This window comes from Cryptotermes secundus, unplaced genomic scaffold, assembly GCF_002891405.2.
Source record: "Cryptotermes secundus unplaced genomic scaffold, Csec_1.0 scaffold19, whole genome shotgun sequence".
Taxonomy (NCBI): Eukaryota; Metazoa; Arthropoda; class Insecta; order Blattodea; family Kalotermitidae; genus Cryptotermes; species Cryptotermes secundus.
This window is the reverse complement of record NW_019729897.1, coordinates 1,012,108-1,035,762: the sequence shown is the minus strand read 5'-3', so window position 1 is coordinate 1,035,762 and position 23,655 is coordinate 1,012,108. Positions and strand designations below refer to the sequence as shown.

The 23,655-nt window shown below is 37.2% G+C and overlaps 1 protein-coding gene across 3 annotated transcripts in view; it reads left to right on the top strand.

The window, feature by feature from the left end:
- LOC111865692 (PR domain zinc finger protein 1) overlaps window positions 1-23,655 on the top strand; it is a 242,890-nt gene that overhangs the window by 202,299 nt on the left and 16,936 nt on the right. For 2 of the 3 annotated variants that reach the window (XM_023853912.2, XM_033751924.1), the window contains 5 exons: window positions 9,018-9,137; window positions 13,100-13,135; window positions 16,497-16,622; window positions 19,469-19,595; window positions 21,441-21,816. In XM_023853912.2, coding sequence (XP_023709680.1) covers window positions 9,018-9,137; window positions 13,100-13,135; window positions 16,497-16,622; window positions 19,469-19,595; window positions 21,441-21,816 — 785 coding nt within the window. The remainder of the gene's footprint in view (window positions 1-9,017; window positions 9,138-13,099; window positions 13,136-16,496; window positions 16,623-19,468; window positions 19,596-21,440; window positions 21,817-23,655) is intronic. The other variant, XM_033751925.1, reaches the window with a different exon arrangement.

The window sequence follows — 23,655 nt, the reverse complement described above, 5'->3', positions numbered from 1 at the left end:
TATATCTGGTTGGTAACTAAGACAGTAGTGCCATTAATATACACAACAATTCTAATTAGATTTCCTAGGAACATCGTGATATATTTGTGTAAATTATTCTTCTTATTTTCAAATATGCTTAGGCAAAAATTTAGTATGATAGAGTAAGGTGTATTCACAGTGCTGTCCTCACGTTCTGAATGATAACAAACGAATCAAAATATATGAATTAATACTTCCCCTTTTTTCCCCCTTGGCACTACAGCCCCAGTGGGCCTTGGCCTACCTCCATGAACTTCTCCGTTCACTTCGGTTTTTCTAGATCTTACACATTCGGCAGGCCTCCTTGGGTGGGTGATCAGCTCGTCGCAAGGTCTCTACCTGTAGACAAACACAGAAAAACGCACACACACAAACTAAACATCCATGCCCTGAGTGGGATTCGAAACCACGATCCCGGTTTCCAAGCGAGCGAAGACAGTACATGCCTTAGACCACTCGGCTATCGTGACCTGCAAATTCATACTTCAGTGGGAAATATTTTATTTCTCTTAAGTTTTAACTTCCCCCTTCAGTAAATCTACGTATTAATACGAAATCTCATATTAAAAATTTTATCGATATGACCAGCATCGTCATTTCGTGGGCATAGAATTGCCGTACTGTTGTAACGTATTGTCTTAATTAGATTGTCTTAATGTTCTTCCTCTTTTGTTGAGGGAGTTCAGAATTAGTGACGATGTCATTTCGTGAATTAAACTGTATAAAAATGTATATTTCTAGTGTTCTTTTGTCTGAAATCTGATTAGTGTTTGTAGTTTCCAGCTGGTCACGGTAGCCGCACGGTCTAAGGCATGAACCTTCTTCGCCTGCTCTAACACTAGGATCGTGGGTTCGAATCTCACACGAGGCATGGATGTCTGTTTGCGTTTATTCTGTGTGTAGGTAGCGATCTTGCGACGGGCTGATCCCCGTCCAAGAAGTTCTACCGACACTGTATGGGATTAAGAAACTGAAAAGGCGGCCAAAGTCTGGCTGTAGATCAAGAGAGAGAGAGATAGTGTGAGTTACCGATGTGAGGGCAGTTGTCACCATGATTAACTAATTAAGCAGTACGCCATGAAGACGTATGGGGGAGTGGAAGTATAGCTCCAACATTATTGACCACGGCACAAGATGGAAATGACTGGTCAGTTTCATTGCCCGACCTCTTCGCCCCAAGGAAATTCTCCGGTAGCCATTGGACAGGAGACACGGTGAGCCCCAGAGCCGGTCTGGACGCTGTGTATTAAAGAAAACTTCTTTTGTTTCTGCCACAAATAACCCCAGCCACGCTGACCGTCGCCATAGCCTACCGACTGATCTGTTTCTAAACATCACTGTAGATATATTCTCGTGTGTTCTATTCATATTTGTTTATGCTAGATGAAGTTTTTTTTATGCATTTGAAGTCGAATCAAGTGAATTGTTTATCGAAGACCGTAAACTCTTCAAAAATCAAATTCAGTTTTAAGGACTAGGCTTCTCATTTTGATCTTAGAGAAATAGGATGGGATGGTATGGATTGGATGGTTCTGGCTCAGGTTAGGGACCAGTGGAGGGCTCCTGTGAACACGGTAATGAACCTTTGGGTTTCATAAAATGCTGGGAAGTTCTTGAGTAGTTACAGAATTGGCGGCTCCTCCAGAAGGGCTCAGCTCCATGAGTAACTAAGTAAACAAGTAAGGCTTCTCATTTTAGCTTCTGATCTTGTTACAGGCAGTGGAAAAGTTGAGAAGTGGATACGGCGTGAAAACAAAATGCGTTAAGAAAATCAGCCGTCGCCGCCTACACAGTTTAACTATAAGCACCTAGCAGCTGTGACCAACTTACCGGCTCCAAATTTATTTTAATTATACACTTTGTAACAAATGTTTTCCTTACGTCAGTCGGTAGACTGTCTAGTTGATTGGTTGGTTGGTGTAAAAATCGAGTTCGATTCCCGGCAAGTGCAAGGGACTTCTTTTATAGTCAGCGTTCATAGTGGCACTAGAGCCCACCCAGCCTCCAAATCAATGGGTACCTGGCGCTTCCTACACAGTGTGTGAAACCGCCCGCTCATCCCCATATGCAGGCGATGTTAGAATGCATGGAGTCATATCTCCATTCCCCCATATTTATTCACGACGTGGCAGGTAATTAAGCAGAGGGACAAATTTTACCTTATTTGCTTTTCAGATCTCGCTCCACGTTTGTGGATTTCGTGGCTAAAATCAACGACATTGACCTGAATGGGTCAAGGTCATTTGTCGTCACTTCCTCCAGCTGTAATGCATCAGTAAAGTACCGTGTAAAGGCTTGAGTGTATGAGCTGCGTGTTCTTCTGACAAGCGGTAACCCAGAGCTCCCTCATTCAATTCCCCCTTTCTGAAAATTACAATAAGGCAGTGATAACTTACAAACTTTGCCGCCAGTTGACTGTAATCCTCCACGTGTTCTCGTAAAGTTTGATATGGGAATTTTACTTCAATACTTTACAGTAGGCTAAACCACTTGTTGCTCAGTAGGTCAAATATGCCTCCCACGCTGGCGCCGGAAAGGTCGAGGGTTAAACAGGTACCGAAATGCATCTCTGTTAAATTCGACTTTATATACCTGACTCCACACCAACTCCTCAGAAATGCTCTGTCTGTGCATATGTCCAGCCAGTTTGTCTCTGTGTCTATTTATAATCTATTCAAGCAATATTGAACGAGTTGGTCTGTCGCATAGCTGTATGCAGCGGGGACAGGCAGACCAAATTATATTGGCTAATGGGCTTCCGTCGTATTGGTCCGTATTCCACCATATCTGAACCCATGGGGCAAAGTCCTCGATAAGTTAATAATCACCTAACTTTTCGAAAGGTTTTCATCCACTTAAAGACTCCAAATGCTTCTCCTTTACAAGGTCACACAGCTGGTCCCTATCCTGAGCCATACGAATCCAGTCCACACCGTCTCACCCCTTTATTTAAATACAATTTTAATATTATCCTCTCACTTCGACCTATATTTCGAAGTGCTGTGGAGAATTAAAGTCATGTGAGAAATTAACCGCACAATTGCAGTGATAATAGATCTGTATTCTCTTTCTTTCTCCTTAAAGCGACGGATGGGTGAAGGCACAGTTTTGGGACAACTAGTATAACGGTGAATCCATCCGCCCTCCTTGGCTCTCAATCTATGGCTTAAGTATTTATTGCGCAGAGCGTATTGTTGACCTCAGCAAAACACTGGAACTCGTACCGAATGGAGAAGAGACAGTATTCTCCCAGTTACGTTAATATAGTGACGGGCTATTGGACCGGAACATTCGCCTTTACCAAAATTGCTTTTCCCATCTGATTTTCTGACTAAAATTTTGTGCGCACTTCTCCTCTCCCGTCAGGGCTTCATTTCTCACCCATCTCACCCTCGTTGATTTGTGCGTCGTGATAATATTTCGTGACGATCTTAAATACGTAATCCTCTGCAACACCCTGTAACTTCTAATTTGATTCAAATATTCTTCTCTGCATACTGTTTTAACCCACGTATCTATCTATGGCTGTACAGTCCTTGTGGATCTTGACCGCTTTTTCAGTTTCTTAATCTATACACAGTCGGTAGGATCCTTGGACGGGGGATTAGCCCCCTACAGACACAGAGTAAACGCACAAATACATCCATTCCTAGAGTGGGATAAGAACCCACGATCCCAGTGTTGGAGAGGGCGAAGACGGATCATGCTTTAGACCAAGCGGCCACTGTGATCGGCATCCTGTTTTAATCACTCTTGGTATATATGCTTCCTGTAGTGTGACAGACCAAGTTTCATACCCATAAAAAACATAATATCATAATTCTGTAAATTTCCATTTTTTTTTAGATAATATATAGAACGGCAGGAAGTTCTGGACTGAACGGTAGCTACCATTCCCTAAATATTATTAATGTCTTCCCTAATACAATTTTGTTTTACCGATGTTGTTGGCATATATTAAACTTTTCCAAATTGTCTAGGGAAAGAATACACGTTAACACCCCCCTCAAGATCACAGTCTGAGCATTCATTGACATGAGAACCCCAGATTGTTTAATCTACCCTGATGATGGAGACCCTATTTTCATTCGAAACATTGATATACACCTTCGAAGCTACATGATTTCGTAACCTAGAACTCTAGAATATGAATCGTCACCTTGGTGAATATTTCATATCCCTGAGCGTCTCGTCTGAATTATCCACTGCCTTAGTCACTCAGCCAAGCAACAATCCCCCTCCCTTAATTAATATTTTATATATTTCCTCCCTTTTTTCGTTTGGTTTGTAAAGAATCCAGGGGAGGACGTGTCTAGTTTCCTCCCTTCGCTGGCGCCCAAGTTGTCACTATCGGAACTATATAGCTTCGATAATATGATGATTAATGAATATGAAACAATTGGCGGAATGAGAATTGGCAGGGGAAACCGAGGTAGTGGAAGAAAACCTGCCACAGTGTCACTTTGGGCAACCCCCCAAAAAACATGACGATCTGGTGTCGAACCCTGAACGCCGAAGTGGGAAGCCGGCTACTGAACGTCTCAGCTTTGGCACTGCTCGTCTCTGATCCCATCAACGCGTAACTTGTCTCGTTTTAAATTGCCGAGAATTAATTTTCACGTCGTTTGTTGGCGGCATCGTGATAATTAGATGTTTAAAGGAATGATGAATTGTTTCTTCTCTGAGAACATGAATCATCTAGCCCTGTAAAAGGCAGAGTTAGCGTGTCATCGGCTCGTAAGACTCACGCCGTAAGCGGGTGTGTTTTCAAACGAGCTGTTATAGTGAAACCCGGAGTTTATGACAGTAAAAAATATTTATTACCTTTAAAATATATATGTAACTAGACTGAAAGTTCTGTAATCAGTGAAATGAAATCGCCGACAGTGTCTAATTTTAATTAGGTCTAATAATAAGTATCGTTTAATTTATTCATTGGGAATCGAGATAGATCAGCCGGTATAGTGACAGCCTACAGGCTGGGCAGCGAGGTTCGATTCCCGGCAGGGACAAGAGTTTTCTCTTCTCCATAGAATTCCGATCGACTCTGGTGCCCACTCAACCTCCTGTGCAATGGGTACGACGGCCCTTTCCCCAGAGGTAAAACGGCCAGGGACTGAAGCTAGCCACTCACCTCCATCTAGTACCAAGGTCAAGAATGGTAGAGGTATACCTCCAATTCTCCATATGTCTTCATGGCATATTGCTTAATTAAGAGCAGAGACAACTTTGGGAAAGTATGGGAAAGCAAAAACGAAAATGTGGTACACATGTCTCGACGCTGGTAGTATAAACCCATAAGATAATGGGCTATTGTATAAGCACATTCGTAATGATGGTAGCATCATGGTACATACTCAGGGCTATTGACACTGAGTACCCAGAATTATTGACATTCCTCCAGAGACGCAATAATAATAATAATAATAATAATAATGACCACAATAATATTTGCAATTAGATTATCCAACTTCTCTAGAGCACTCAGTAGGTCCTAATAATGCATGGATCAATATCAATTTGTTCATTCGTTCCCAGATCGGCCGTTATGAACCTCGGGTACAGGGCGCTCACTTTGAAGCTGGAAAACGTTTTGTTTCATCTTACGCCTCAGAAATGTAGCAATGAGATGCTTATATCATAGTTGCACTTACTTCGGAATACGTGACAAACAAAAAAAAACTCCGTGGCTCGAGTCCGCATGCGAATTATACCGACCGAGCGACCGCCGCTCGTCGGCGAAGGTAGTGCCAACTTTAGTGGATAGAGGGTGTCACGTAGTCAGCGCAACGTATCTCCACTGCCGTTAATTTCAGTTTTCTAGACCAGAGCCGCTATTTTCTTAAAATAGCTCCTCTATTATCCTCACGAGGCTGAGTGGACCCCGTTCCAGACACACTGTTTCTCAGAAAATCTGGTAGCGTCGGGAACCGAACCCGGGCCTCTGGATCTGTAGCCAGGAACTCTGACCACTAGGTCAGAGAGGCGATCCGAAATACCTCACACTCTGGAAAACACGAGAATGGAACTATTAAGAAAGAAAAGTTGCCTTAAACCGGAAAATTGAAATTAAAAAACTTTAATGTGCTTTTCTCATAACTTCAGCAGGCCCATTTCCTCAATACGACATCTGTCTGAAATAACGGGCGATTTGCATATTCACGCCGCTTCAAGAAGTGTTTGAACTTTTGGCATTCTTTGCACATCCATGTTAACGAGGTATATCTTCACTAGTTCGATGAACATTTATCACGGAAGTAAAAAGTTTCAAAAGTGCTGGTGATGCTTTCCCATACAGAGTTATAAAAATGCGTGCTACAGACATCAATACATGTCCTTATGTTGGGAGAGAACCCCTAGCAGCCAAACTTTAAGTTTCTATAGAAGACGGTATTCTTTGAATTTAGGGATATTCCTTGGCGAGATGAATATATGACAAAAGTTTACAATTTTTTAGGTTTTCAAGGTGGCGATTGTTCAAATTCTCATCTTCTAGGTTACTGGCAGAAGAACGTTCCTCCAAAATGTCAGTATCCGTCTACAAAACTATAGAGTGCCACAACATAGAAGATCATTAATTCTGTAAGATGTTATGATGCATTGACGCTGATCATTGCAGGCCCTTACTTGAGTGGCATGATTTATTAAATTATTGACCACTTCATTTATATTTCCTTATTAATGCATTAAATTTAAAATTGTTATTAATTTTAATTTAATTTTACAGCTAATATGTGATATTCTTTCTGTTTTCTTTGACATATCATACTGTGTGTGTGTACATTTCTGAATTCTGGCAGCGCCAACAATTCTCCCAAGTTCTGATATGAGCAGTCATTAATTTTGGTTTTGATATGGTATGTAAGGGAGCTGGGATAGGTCAGTCGGTATAGCGACTGACTACGGGCTGGACGACCGAGGGTTCAGAATTCAAGTCCCGATAAGGTCTAGAATTTTCTCTCCTCCACGTTGTCCAGACCGGTTCTGAGATGTACCCAACCTCCTACCCAGTGGGTACTGGGGGCTCTTTCCCTTGGGGTTAAAGCGGCAGGGGCGTGAAGCTGACCACTCACCTCCAATTATTGCCAAGGTCAAGAAAATACATCTATACATCCACTCATGGCGTATAGGTTAATTAGTTAAATACAGGTAAAACTTTATCTTTACCTTTTGTGGCATGTATGAATGAATGTATAAGGGGTGGGCCTTCTTGGCCCTTGCACCGCGACCACAGTGATCTATTGTGCCTTTTTGTGGCATGTAAGGAATCTGTATTTGCTGTATGGGGTTGAATGGAATTGTCTGTAAATAACGGTCTATATGTCTTAGCATAGAGGGGCCCTAACAACGGAAATATATTTCGAAAGTATAGAGAAATAAAAAACATTCTGGACAATGAACGATTTTACTTGGTGCTTCTCTGTCCTGTCACATATGCATTACTTTCCCAAGTTGTCTCATCCCCGCGGTTTTCCTAATTAAAATTCTCAGTTAATTTCTCAGCCCTTTCATACATAATGTATACCTCTCTCCATCTCATCCTTTTTTACTTGTCCCTATAAAATTAATGTGCAAGTAGAGTAATGCGGAGTTCAAATTATGAATCTCTTCATTATGCAACTTTCTGTAGTCTCTGTCACGTTCTTTCTCTTAAACCAACTATCGTGTCCTAAGAAACCCACAGTCTATCCTCTTCCTTTGATATGAATGACCACATTAGACACCGACAGAAAAAATAAGTACCATTATTATTTTGTGAAGGTTAATCTTTACAAATTTAGATAGGAGTGAGGGAACTAAAACAGATCTGTATATAAGATTCCTCAAATGTGTCTTCTTTTAGTTCCTTCTTGAATGTAATTCTGATTGGTTACTTTTGTTCCTGGGGGCACGCGGTAGTGTAGTTGGTTGAGGTACTGTGCTACAAGCCGGAAGATCGCGGGTTCAAGGTCATTGGACTTTTTTCCAATTGACCTAATCCTACCAGGTGCACTAGGCCCTGGGGTTTACTCAGCCTCTAATAGAAATGAGTACCAGGAATTCATCAAATAATTTTTCTGGGGAGTAAAGCGCGGCGGGTGCCTAAGGCTGACAACTTTACCGCCATCTTTGAGCTGATTGTCTAGATAGTGTGGGAACCTCGGCAGCTCACAACCCTATGGGCCTTCACGGCCTGTTACAGGGATAGCTTTACTTTACTTACTTTTTACATTTGTTCTTAAATATTTTAGTCACCACATTTCTGAAAGATTTATCAGGTAAGATAGTTTATATACTACAATTATGTTCTGTATTCTGGTAGAAAAATATGGACATAAGTTTACATTTAATTTCCTCGGCATTTATTTATAGACCAACCCCTTTAATAGCATCTAACAGAGTTTATACCTTTCTTTATGGCTTGTATGTTTCTTAATATGGCTTCACATCGTCAGCACAAACGGAAATCTGGTGAGAAAATGTTGTCATTCTGTGCAATAGACAATGAGTAGAGGTATTTTAAATCACATTTCTGAGAGTATATTTGAGCCTGAGACTGTTCAGTAACTAGGATATTGAACGATTATGTAACTAGTAATTTCAGAATTTGACTATACTCTTCACCTGTCATTATTCCCTTGATTAAAGTACACGTTCTGAGACATGAAAACTTATGTCATGCTTGGGAGAAACAGAGGACCTGTTCGAAATTCTGGTTGGAATTCCTCCACAGAAGACCAGCATATAAATGGGATGTGAATCTTGAAGTTGGTGTTAGGGTAATACGTGTAGAAGGAATCGTCAAGTTTATTCTGTTTGGCAGATTTGTGCACATAATGCATATTCACAATGTGCATACCTCTTTTCAGAGCACAGATTTTGTGTTATCTGGTGGTAATTATAAAAGATTCTCAATAATTCAAGAAGAAAAGAGGTATATCATGTCCTTTAAGTTCATATTGCTCCTATGTAAGCTGCTGACTGCAACTCTTACTTCATATATATATTAATTACAGGTGCAAGGTGTGTGGAGCACAGGATACATTCCAACAGGAACAAGATTTGGACCTCTTGTTGGTGAAGTATATGCCAAGGATGCTGTGCCCAACACTGCCAACAGGAAGTATTTCTGGAGGGTATGTTCCATATGATACATCTTGCTAACACGCTGTAACAAATGCTATGTCCCAAACAAGGCTCCACCACTTCAGACAATATATGACATTCTAGTGAAATGGAATGATGATAACGTAAAGTGAGCTGGTAAAACCTGCAAAGAATATTGTCATGCCCCATTTTTACACACTGCCATAACACTTTCCTGTAGGAACAGGGACTTGACAGCTGTGTAGATTAGTTACTATGGTTGGAAATATATATTTATTAGTTATTTATAGAGAAATTCATAATATAATTTACATTAAAATGTTAAGTGTACCATTATTTATCTGTACCATTATTAACAAATAATGTAAAGATGCCTCATCATTGGCAGTAGGTGTGTTGAGAGTTCAGAAACACAGCACTAAGCTTTCTGATGCTACTTTCAGAAGGAAATTCGTAATTTGTGATACAGGAATGAGAGAAGAAGAAACTATACAGAAGGACACAAAATAGAAATAACTGTATTACACAGTAAGGGTGTGAAGACTTTGAAAGTGAATAGTGTTATGTAATTAGGAACTTTGTCTAAAAATTGGTAATTATAGATGAACATTTTCTTAAATGTTGATGGAACTTTGGCAAATTCATTTAAAATTGAGTGGTAAATAAATGTGATGTGAGTTAGTACCCTGATATGAAATTTATATTCAAGTCACTTATTGCATGGACTAAATTTATTTATTATCAGTTTATTTAATGATGCTGTCAGTAGCTCAGACTATATAGCATTGAATGATGGGATAATGTGTGAATGTTGAATTGGACAGGATGTGGAAGAAAGCCATCACTGCCTAATTTAAGATATTTTCCCAGCATTTGCCTGGATGAACTGAGGAAAACCATGAAAAACCTCAGTATATTGGTGTCTTGGCCGATATTTGATCCTGGAACCCAGCAGATACGAAGCAGCAGGGTTATCCAGTAAATTGTGAAATTCATTGGTACGAGCAAAGAATGCAGAATTTTGAACAAAGCTATATAGTCATTTAGTTATCATACCAGACCATGACATCCACATTTCTTTCATGAATTCATCAGTCAACATACTGGGATGTTTTCAAAGTAACTTTCATTTTACATCTTCCAGAATAAAATTATGTTTAGTTGCTGGTTGGCAATAATTAGCATATTGTGATTGAAATCTGTGCCAATGTCATAATACGAGTAATTCTGAACAGAAAGGAGAGTGAAAATATTTAAAAAATATGAACTGAGTGTTACTCAGTGTATGACTTTGTGTTCTCTGAAAATTCAGTTCTATAATCATCACAGTTTTAATTTATTACTTCTTCTCTTGTACATCAGAGTTTTCTATATTTGACTGCAGTTTGCGCCTTAAAATCCTATCAAAATTTATGTATATTTTACATTCAGTATAGTGTTGTTTCTGATATGGGATATTTCAGTTGTAACTTTCTTACCATAATACTTCTTAGTTCTGATATATCTGGATGATCTTAGCAAAAATTCACCTGTTTTGTTAATGCCTAACATGAAGTGATTGAATGATATTATTGAAGGTAAATTTATGAATTAAATATTATCAAGTTTATTTCCTTATGGGGCATGAAGTAGCATAGTTGGTTGAGACAATATGCTACAAGCCGTGAGGTCGCAGGTTAATTCCCAATGAAGTCACTGAATTTTTCAATTGACCTATTCCTTCCAGCCACACTATGGTGCTGGTGTTGACTCAGCCTCTAATAGAAATGAGTACCAGGAATCTTCCTGGTTGTAAATTGTGGCTGGTGTGTAAAGCTGACAACCTCACCACCATCTGTGAGCCAGTTGTCTAGAAAATGTGGAAGCCATGAAGTCTCACAATCCTATGTGCTTCCATGGCCTGTTACAGGGATAGCTTTACCTTTTTACAAGATGAAATAAAATCAATGTGACTTGACAGTTAGGTTAGGTATGTACAGATGGAATAATCTGAGGAGCTTAATTTTTTTAATGTTTGCACAATGAAAACAATTTTGAATTGCTGAAGTTAGTTATCCATGTCCTGCCTATAGTCAAGATAAATCAATTACAGAATGCCCCTCCCCCCCTTTTGGGGGGGCGGGGGGCGGGTGGTTGTAGCCCAGGGAGGCTGACTGTTGTTGACATCCAGATAATCTGAGCAGTAGCCAGATTTTGAAATTTGGCTATAACATATACACTACTTGTAAGATTGGTGTTGGTTTCAGACAATTTCAAAGTAAATATAGCAATATTGTCTGACTAAAAATAAAATTAACACAGCTGTCATAAACTGAAGTCCTTAGAACTTTACATTTTTTATCTCATGTAAAAATTTGTGACCCTCATCTTTAGTTGCTGTATGTTTTATCTTTAACCCACTGCCTTCTATGGATACAAAATTTTTGTACGAGTAGCTCAAATGGTTAGACACCAGCTTCTAACTATGGAGGCCTGATTTCAATATCAGGACTCTCTGTATTAAATTTTTAATGGAGAAAATATTGTAACATGTTGCGCAACGTAGAACCCCTCCCTACCCAACTGCAACGTGGCAACTCAGGCCACAGTCACAGATTTTTTCTCCAAATATTTTGGGTTTCCTCTGCTAGCCTCCCATAACTGCTGAGTGCTGAGGTTCCATGTCCATTCACTCCCACCTCTGAACATGTTTATCATGACCTCAGCTGTTAGGTAAGAATTCTGCCTCTGGCGTGATAGTTCAATGGACTTAACAGTACATAAATCTGCTTTATTGGTACTGATGAATTACGTATTATAGATGACTCTCTTGAAATAAAGAAGGAATTGGCATTCAGATGATAAAGAAAATAAAACAAGACAGCTCATTACACTTTCATAGAAGAAACAATGAAGTAATCTTTGAATTTATTAGTACACTGCCATTGTGTGAAACATAAAGATGCTGCGCACAAACGTGAAATGGAACTCCTAAACATGCCCTGAAATATCTCCCCATTTCAGATTCAAGACAAAATATTTTGGGGGGCAGGATAACGAATACACAGTAAGATCCAGAGTGGTGAAGTTAACGGTTTAATTGGTTAGTTGGAGAAGGGAACACATCCAGTGGCTGACATGGACATGTTCTCTTTTGTAACTAATCAATTTTATATAGTTTCTGTACATAATTTACATAATGGCTTTATTGTAATATAGTCTATTTTGGATCTAAGATCTCTTGTTTATCTAGCATACTTTAAATTCTTGCCAAACTGTGTAACTTAGTTCCATAATTTCTTATTTTAATTCTTTAATGCAGTGAAACTTGTCATATTGGTCATATGCATGTGTTGATTGGGGTAATACATCACAAATTTTATAAATCTGTTTTCTTTTTTTGAGTGAAATTCAAATTTCATGACTTGCTCATTTTCCAATAATTTTATCGTGCATCTGTGTAATGTGTTTAAGAATTTTATTAAATCACAGTTTAGTAATTCTCAGAGGTTTTGTACCCTCTCTTATATCACACTAAGATGCATAAAACTTCTGTATTATTATCACTGAAGGCAAGGGAGAAAGGAACGCAACACAATAGGCATTTCTATGATACAAAGAATAAAGGATTTCTGTATGGAGCACTTTCCTGCTTCTAATCTTTAGCATCTCATTAATCATAATTTGTTCATATTTCTGTCCCATGCTCAAGTCGGTATACAGACTGAGCTATCAGGCAAGTAGTCTACATCAGGGATTTGATACACAGCAGCAGCTACATGTAGCTTCCAGTGATCACTTGGCACTAAGTCACATGTAGCATATCTGAAAATTTAGGCTATTTTACCTTCCTCCCCATTTTTAATTGATCATATTTCTGTAAAATTATGGGTGACCAATGTGAACTAGTTTCACTGTTATAATATTGACTTGTGGTGTTTTTGGGTTTCACTTCTTACATGTTCATGTCTTCTGTCTTGTTTTCATGTCATCTTCTAACATGTACAATCAGGTGCAAATTAAAGAAGAACCAAGACATTGGCCAAAGGTACTTATACTGATTTCTACTTTGCAAATTATAGTTTTTATTTTTAACTGTCATGTAATATTTTAATACTTTGATTTGATATTCTTATTTGTAGAATTAATATGGAAACCAAGGGTCGTTAGTTTTCGGTGCTTCATACTAGAGTTGTGAATATGCAGCCCATGATGAGTCTGAGTGAACTCAGTGAGAGATGTACCTTAATGATCAATATAATTACTGTCTTATATTAACTGGTGATCAGTTAATGAATTGCCACATAACTTAAACATTTCTCATCTCTTTTATTGAAAGCTGTTCTTGTAGGTTATTGTGAAGCAAATATGTGCCTTGAATGTAAGTGGGAAGTCGTTCAGTTGTACAAGAACTGTTTCTTTACTGTTCAATTTTCCAAGTTATTTGCAACTTTTCAAATACCAAAGTCCAAACTATCATAACATTTTGTGTTAGTTTTTATAGGGAAGATATATATATTTAATGTTCAGTACCATACTACAGGTATATCTACTTAAGCTTTATATCAAGGAGGTCTAACAATCAAATCTCAGTCTGAAATTAGCTATCATTGCTGCGTTTTTCATGGTTCTCCTCAGTCTATCCAGACAATTACCAGGATAAGGCCATAACCACTTCCATCTACACCCTTTCCAGGTCATTGTTCACTAATATCCTATTATCTAATGCTATATAATCTGAGCTATTGAAAACATTTTTACAGAAACAAAAATAAATAAAAATTGGTATATTTTGATTGATGTACCTTTGTACAGGCATGATTTTCATAGCTAGGAACATCCCTATTTGTGCATTCCATTGCCACATATGTGCAGCTGGTTTTTGCAACTTAGTTTGCTTATTTTTGAGGCTGGACTCTTGATATTCCCTTGGGAGGTTTGCAAGAAAATATGGATCAGCATGGGGCACATAACTTGGTGTAAATGCTCAGTGATTTCTGCATCTTATATTGTTTGTTCTTTTGATACATAGATTTAAATGACATGGACTTATAAGTAGAGCTCCGTTAACCTTAGAAATAATAGTTGATCAAGAATAAGAGGAAACCACTGTTAATGACCTTACTCCATCCACTTCCATAGACCTTTGAGTCCATAATTTAAGCCCATGTAATATTCTATTACCAAAAAAGGAATTGCAGTCAATGAGTTTACTGTTGAAATATATCCTCTTGAGAATGTACTTTCCAGAATGCAACTCTTGTGTAAATCAGTATACCTGTGCAAGAAGTAGGCTAGAAATTTCAAAATACATCAAATGGTTCAAAATAATTCAAATTTTGATATAATATTTTCATAATTACTATATAACAAGAGATATCTTGTGTTAATTCCATAAAGATATTTCATGTATAAAAATGGATCATTCAGTTTGGTATCTTTAAAATTATTAGCACAACTGAATGTGCACACTTGAACAGCATCATCAGTCTGGCCATCAGAATATTAATAATTATTAAAAGCCATTTGCTCTTAATATGTTTAATTTTATGATTTAAAGGGATAAATGAGTAGAAAGTATGTTTCGCAAAGAATAATGCTTTGTTATTCCTCTGAGAAATAATAAGTAATATTATTCCCAGACTTCTGCATTAAATCATTCAGGAGATAAGAAATATAATGAGTTAAAATTGTGTCATATACACAAAATATCCAGGTTTCTCCATAATGATCTCAAAACTATGTAATTTTTTTAAACTTTTTTTTTAATCATTCAGAAATAAAGGACATAATGACATATCTTAACAAAAACAGGCAGAATGTTTTTGAGGATTTTATAGATTTCTTTCTTCTAATAAGATTCACAAGCAAAGTTTCATACATAACGTTCAGATCAGGGGTACCTGTTGCCATACAAACAAAACTTCACATTTGTAGGTAGACACATCAATCATAACAAGTTGAAATGTTAATATGAATTTTTACAGTTACCTTTTTTTTTTTTAGTTTTTGCCGGTATACCATATAAAAGAGCTTAACAAATTTTCATATTTTTTTGGAAATCTAATTTACTAGATCCCTGTGTGCACAGTGTTAGTATTACTCTTACATCTTCATTCTTGTTTTAATTTCTTCTCGTTAGAAATATCAATGTGAGTGCTTTTTCAACTTCTTCAGTAGGCATAAAGGTTTTTATGGTTGTAGCTATATGAATGTTTAATTTGTAATGAAGCGATCTGTATAATATCTGAAATTGTGACTATGCAATACTTACATTTGCTGTTCAATTTTTATGATGGTGAAAAAAATATATTGTAGCTAGACATTGAAATTTAGTATGGTTAGAAGTTAAGAAGATGTATGGAATTTGATAATGTGGCTGTAAAAATAGCAACATAGTGGCACACTGCTGAATGTGAAGAGAACAAATTTTGACCACAATACCTTACTTTATTAAGTAATATTATCATCCATATCTGTTCTTGTGCTTGAACTCATAACTTAACTAGTGTGAGAGAAGTATTTATCAATATGGACTTAAAATTGTATTACTACTCTCAATGAACTATTCTTCAAATTCACATCAAAATTAGATTAATCATAGACATACAAGTATATTAAAATCAATTTTCTTTTGCACCTGCAATTCAAGTAACTATGATAAGTACATGTGAAAGCTTAATGAAAGATTTCTTTTAACCTCGGTGAAATTTATGTTTCTATTTAATGGTCATTATCATTGCTATTGATCTTGGTTTCCAAGTTTGTGGGTTCTTGTATTCTGTGACAGGGATGTTTCTTGGTGGTGGTGTTTTGAACATATTCTATATCTAGTGGTTTATGTGCCTTGAAAATAATCTTGTGCTTTCAAGGTATAGAAAGAGATAACAATAATAACTATAAATTTGGGCTCATCTTATTGAAATTAACAGTAGCATTGGTGATTAAAATGCTCTTATTATCAAATCATTATGTGTTTATGTTACCTTGGCCAATAATTGAACAAAACTTTTCATTTACCAATATTTGAAAGGCTACCATAGCCAAATCTTAGTGAAATGACAGTGATCTTCACTCTAAGGACTCTGAAATGAGAACAGAGGTTAAGGCACCAGAGGCTTCCATAACTGGCTCTTCCTATGGTGAGCAGCTCCCAAATATAAAAACTCATTTTGATGAAAATTTTACTTCATTACAAAAGTAAGTTCTTGGATTCAAACTCTGCCCAAGGTGATGGAAAAACTTGAATTAAATAAATGGTGGTGTGTATATATTTTACTATGAGTTTTCCTGAATGCACCAATGGCTTTCCTGTCTCATGTCAAGCTGCATCAAATCTTACAAAATATATGACATAAATTTCAGTTATTATTATTACATTGTCAGCATATGTCTTCTTGGTTTCACAGGTTTACAAAGACAACGAACTTTTCTATTACATGGATGGTTATGATACCAGTAAGTCCAACTGGATGCGTTATGTCAACCCAGCCTATTCTTCAGCATCACAGAATCTTATAGCATGCCAGTATAAGGTATGTGCAATGAACCTTAGTGTATTTCATAATTTATAATTTATTTATATCCATAAACTGTTACACAAGTACAATTGGACAAGTCGGTTTAAACCATCTAAACCACTACAAATCAATAACTCCAAAAAATGTACAAAATGGTACACAAGATTAAGAGCAATACACTCATCTTAGGATCATCATCCCCTCGCTGAAGCTAGCAACCATGGATGACAACCCCTAGCAATCCAACATAAAGCAATGCATACACTTATACCACCTATATACATTGATGCCACATCAGAACCAACCCGAGCCACCAAACTACTGTCCATCATTGTTACCAAAAACGTCCTGCAGAGAATAAAAACAGTTTTGTAGTAGATAACTCCTTAATTCATTTTTAAAAACTTTAGAAATATATAATCTTTTTAATTCAGGGACAAGCTGTTATGTATTTTAATTCCCATATTAATCACACTTATTTTGCAGTTAACAGTGTTGCATTTTGTACATACATATCCTGTTTTCCTTTAGTGTTGTACTTGTGAATGTCAGAAAATTGAGTTGCGTAGATCTTGTTCTTTTTAAAAAGCATAAGATCTTACATATATAAAGAAGTTACTGTCAAAATCTTAAATTCACCAAACAGACTTCTACAAGACACCCTGTCTTTCACTCCTTTAATGAGCCTTAAACCTTTTTTTTGTATGGATCATATAAATGTTTCAAGCTCACTGCTCTGAAGTGGTATAAAAATTATGGTTGAATTCAAATTGTGATGAATTATGTGTTCATATTTTGTGATCTTTCTAGTATAAAAAACACCTGTTCATGCTGTTTATACTACTTTGTGTTTTCTAATTATGATTTCTAACATATATTGTTTTACGTCCATTATTAGCATTACAGTTTTATACTACCTTAGTACAAAAGCTTGTTCCAAGGTCTGACCACCCCTAAGGGCTGGAGGGGCTGGACCCCATCAACATTTAAAGCTTGGCTGTATAAGAAGTAGTTTGAATTTTTAATTTGTTCACATTTCATAAAAAGTAGTTTGATGGGTTTATAATTTTTTATGTTTTGTATGATATATGAAGAGGTCTTTCACAATTAAGTGAAGTTGCTTAGGTTGCAAGAAGTTCATGAAGGACCTTACCTTAACATTCATTTCTGTCAAATTTCCTTTCACTTCCTTGTTGTGTTCAATTGATATCATGGTTTCCCCTCACAAGTCTCTTCCATTTCAAGTTGGATCAGGGAATCTTGGCCCTTAATAGGGTCATCTGGGTTTCATAGAAATTCATATGTGTCTGTGTCTCCCCCACTTGTTGGAACATCTGTTATTCTCTCTTCCAATGCAGGTAATAAATGGCTGCACTATACTGTTAGAAAAGCATGTGTTAACATGTTAGATTTCTTATGTTTTTTATTTGTGTGAGGCTAAATAAAATCTGTGTTTGAGTGTATGTGTGTCATCAGACAATCAAAGAAACGTTAATGTGCAGTTGTGAAATATGCAGTGTATCAATGAACAAATTTTCTGCTCTTTCTATCCTTGAGCAATATTGAAGGAAGTTTTATTAAAGTTGACATATGCAAAAAGCTTCCTTGTAAAAGTAGATACATATTGTGTAAGATTTGAGGCTTTCACCGCGGTGACTATGAAGAAAGCATTCTTCTGGGATTTGGCACCGTCTATATGTGGTGTTAACCGACGTTTCAGAGGAACGTATTGCCTCCATCTTCGGGGTAGAAGGAAAAATATAAGAAATCCGCAAGTGAAGAGACCGTGAGAACCAGTAAAAGCAGTTCCGGTTCTCATGGTCTCTTCGCTTGCGGATTTCTTATATTTTTTCTTCTACCCTGAAGATGGAGGCGATACGTTCCTCCGAAACGTCTGTTAACACCACATATACACGGTGCCAAATCCAAGAAGACTGCTTTCTTCATAGATACATATTGTACACCTACATATGAACACACAAACACAATTCTGTTTATATGTTGCAGAAAACTGGACACAAGTTTTAGACCTATATTCCTAAAATATAATCAATATGTTTTAAGATTTATTAAGCTTGATATTTAATGGCACTGTCAGCATTAGCTGTGTATAGCATCAATGATGGGAAGATTAATGAGTACACAGCAGTTGGTGGCATGCAAATTTGCATGGGAAGCTGAAGCACTCAGAGAAAACCTGCCCCAGTGCCACTTTGTACATCACAAATCCCCCATGACCTGGTCTGGGATCAAACCCTGGCCATGTGATTGGAAGCTGGTAACTAACCACCTGAGCTATGGCAGGGCCTTGAATCAGTATGAGACCATCAAACTGGATCACAGTGCAAGTGTTGAAGTACTTCTAAAACATGATAAAGAAATGTTCTTCTTTAATTTACTGTCACAAAATGTAGAATAAAATAGCTTAGTTACATAGACCAAATTTTTAACATTTTTCATTAACATATTCAGAATTGTTAAAGTTACTTGTGTTTGTATGCTATTCTTATGTTGTTGTGTCATAGAATTCTCCTGTTATGGAACTACAGACACCTGAAAGCCAACTGTGAAATCCCACAGCAATAGCTCCCTATTCAAAACAGAAACACAATATTGATTTTTTACATGATAATTTATGTTTAAAGAAGAAACTAATCTGCTAAAATAGCTTAAAATTTATGACTTAATTACTGAAAAATTTAATTTCCCTTTTGTTTTTATATATAATTTACTCCTGTCATTTCAAATCACATTTCTAATTCAGTGTGATTTGAGAACTGTATATAACAGTTTATGTTGGGAAGTAAAAAATAACAGAGCTGAGCTTGTGCTGTTGACCTTGCCTCTGCTTGTTTGGACAGATGAACATCTACTTCTATACCATCAAACCAATCTTGCCGAACCAGGAGCTTCTTGTATGGTACTGCCGAGAGTTTGCTGAGAGGCTCAACTACCCTCTAACTGGAGAACTTATGCTGCAGAGGATACGTATGGAAATAAAATATACCACTATTATGCATGTGTGTGCATGCATGGGCATATATTAACAGCCCCTTTATAGTATTTCTGAGATCCAGTAAAACAGCAGAAGTCCCTCAGTCAGTACAGGGTTGCCATAAATGTTTTGAGTGATAAGGAATTAAGTGTATTTTTAAATAGTTGCAGATACAATTGTAAAACAGCTTGAAAACAGCAAAGAAATTTGTTAAATTTTCAATGACAACACTGATTGCAATGTAGCAACTACCTATGGTGCTCAGAAGGCTACCAAAGGAACGTGGCAGCTGAAGTGCAAAAGTCTTGACTAGGAGGATTAGGACACATTCCTTGGTCACCCAGATCCCTAGCCCTACTTCATGTGGATTTTACCTATGGGGATATGTGAAAGACCAGGTGTAACAAGTCCTCATGCCACAGTACCTTTGAGAGCTGCAAGAACCATTTTCATAGTACTTAGGCAATGTTAATGAGTGACAGTAGTGGTGTATGCAAGAAGAATTTGAATATCACGTTGACATTGCAGAGTAAATAATGGAGCACATATCAAACGTCTCTAGATAAACTTTATGAGTTTCCATGTTTTTTAAACTTGTTCCATGTTTCTATCTGTAACGGTTTCAAAAAGACACTACTTCTTTGCCCAAATAGTTTATAATAGCCCTGTATTGTGACTAGGCAATAGGCTGGATGATCAGGGAATCAGAGTTCAGTTCCTAGCAGGGGTAGATATTTTTCTCTTAACCGTATTCAGAGTAACTCCACGGTTCACCTTACATACTATCCAATGGGTACTAGGGTCACTTTCTCTAGAGAATAAAGCAGTCATGGTGAGAAGCTGAACACTCACACACATCTAGTGCTGAGACTGAGAATGCATAAAGCTGTACATCCACTCTTGCATTTGTCATCATGGCATGGTGCTCAGTTAAGCACATGGACTTCACCTCCTTGTGGAATGTGCAAGAAGAATTAACAGACCTGAGAAGTAATCGAGGAGAAACTTCTTGAAAATTGTAGTATCTGATAAGCAGGGCTGGAAGTGGGCCCATTGTTAGATGCTCCCTGCTTGCAGAATGCTTTCTTTAACAAATCTATTTCCATTTCCTTAAGTTAACTATTGTTCCCAACATTGACGTGTGTAGAAATGAGGTCCTGAACCCGCACTACAATAATTTCCTTAATAGTATGTGTTGGGTCATTCCCCCAAGCTTCTCTAGTGGTGTAGAATGTTTACCTATTTCTGAAAAACCATTTTCCACCCCTGCTAATAAGTAAAAATAAAAGAATTTTGTACATTCACCATTCCCTGAAATTTTGAGACAGTATATTCAAATCTTGTAAGTCAAGAGTGGGAGATAAAATGGAAGTACTGCTTAGCTTTGGTGTCCTTTCATGAATAAATTGTAATGAAATTTGGTATTTGGCACTCAGTAAACTCTGTTAACCATATTGAAGTCTGCCTGAAATTATACAACATGGACTGTCAACTTACATGAAGAATAAAGCACTTTTTAAAAGTAGTTAAGAAAACATTGAGTATGTAGAAAGATGGCCTGGGCAGCAGTTGTGGCCATGAATGAAAGGAATATTATGTATGTGTTGTTACTGACATAACAACTTTCAGCATACTAAACCGATCTTCATGACTGCATACACAAAACCACTTTTTGTAATTTACTACCACTGTTCTGATGGGTATTTACAAGATTCAACAATATACATAATAAAGACCATCTTTATACCAGAACTGGTATGTAAACAGTTTAGAACTACAGGGATATATTTTCATAGTCACACATGAGTGTTATTTAAAGGCATGCAATACTGTTGTAGGTCAACAAGTACAGCAGCAGTCTTCAGTGGTGACCTCAGATTCTCCAAATTCAGATGAGAGCAACGGCGAGACAGTTGACAAGGATTGTCATCACATTGGATATGAATCCCACCCTGTCCAGATTGTGGTGTCTCCTGGCAAGGAAGTGATGCACATTGGTGGCTATGAAACACGCCCAGCACAACTTACACCATCCCCCAGTAAGGAAGTCGCAGGCCATGGTTATGAGCCACGTCCAGCACAACTGACTCCCACAGACGGCTCTGTTCGATCAGATGAGGGTTACCACAGCAATGGTTACCATGATGATGGTTTCACACCACCAGAGGACAGCAGTGATTCTGACAGTGACAACAACTACGTTCTGGATTTCAGGTCAGATTCTCTCCTGTAGCATTTAACTTACCTGCTATAGTGTGTTTGCAAGATATCTATACAAAATTATCTTCTTACATTCAGAAATGTTGATTCACTTCTAACATATTTTGCATTCAGAATCAGGAATAGTTTTTAAGGAAATATTATGTGGTCTTTCCATGCAGTTTTCAAGATAATTAAATACACATTTTAAAAATCTGCATAAAATATCTTGGATTGTGCGTTTTTCAGACATTTGAACATTTTCCCCTATATTAGCATGATTAATTGCAAATATATTATTTTTTAAAATTGGCATCATAAGCATTTAGCAATAATGTGGAGATCTGTGATCAATGTTCCATGTGGCTTCCCAGGATTAAACCACATCCTTTATTAAACTTTTTCTTTAATTCGCTTAGTGGGGGGTGGAGTCCAACTGGGTCCACTCAGCATGGCAGCCACTGATTGGCCTATTGTACCTACCCTGAGTTATTATGATGATGGAGAATTTGATGGAATGAAGATTGGCAAGGGAAACTGAAGTACTCGGAGAAAATCTGCCACTTCGTCCACCACAAATCCCACTTGACCAGACCAAGAATCGAACCTGGGCCACGTTGTGGGAAGCCAGCGACTAACCGCTTGAGCTATGGCGTGGCCCTTATTAAACTTTTGTTTAGCAGTCATATTTATCATAAACAGTTTTTGGATACTCTCATTAATATTTTATTTTGCACCTTAAATGTGTTTTTGGCAATCGCCATGAGGATCACTGCATATTCAAAATTAAGCAGCTTCTAGCAATTGTGATAATTCTTATAGCTTATATACCTATATAATATGGATGTGAAATGATTTCATTAGCCAGTATTCCACTTTCCCTATCATTTTCGTAGGTCAAACAGAAGTGAAGACATTAGAAGAATGGAACAATATCTGATGGATCCTGCATCAGTAAGAAACTGAGCAGTTAGATATAATCTAATTCAGAACTAGCTATATTGTATCCAGATATAGCAGTAATGGTACTAGATAATCTAATGATTATGATAACATACTTATCATAAATTATAGAACTGAATTTGATTTCATGCAGTCTTTTCATTTGCCAGTGTAAGATGCCCCCCTATTCTTTTGATTCAAATGCAGTAAAAATGTACATTCTGTGTAATGTCTGGGCTAATCTGGAAGTCTAAGGACATTGTTTCTTGGTGACCTTAAACATTGTCCATCTGACCTGCCAAGAAATTTTAAATGATCCAGCTGTTTATTGATCAGGGTTGAGCATCAGTCTGGTTCATTTTTTAGAGTTTCTAGATAAAATGAAACAAAAATCATTATTTATTTTCCTCATTATATCTCTAAATGAGAAGAGGTACATGAATTTATGAGTAGTAATGTAGTAGAGGGTTCAGAGGTGCTTCAACAGTATGGTTATTTATGCCCAGAATTTGCAAGTAACCAGTACATCTTAGTTGAGAATAAAAATATGAAAGCTCTTTTTTTATTTAACACGGGCCCTCATTATTCTCAGAGTTTTAATAGGTTCTTCCACCTGGCATTGTACCTGTTATCATCATCTGTAAACAACTGCATCCATACATAGTCTAGAAACAGTCACAGGTACTTCTGTGCCAACGTTGATAAACATTTTTTATTTTTCTAGGAAACTTCATATTGTTCTGCAGTTTGTGAGAACTGGACACCCTTTTTTAGCTCAGTATAGTTCTTCCCTACATTTAACCTTTCCAAATTACTGTGTTCTTAGTGCATTTATCAATGTGGTAATTAAGTTTTGAGTTCTTTAAAAATGGGGAATTTTTTGACCTGCTTAGTAACCACCAGTCTTTAAAC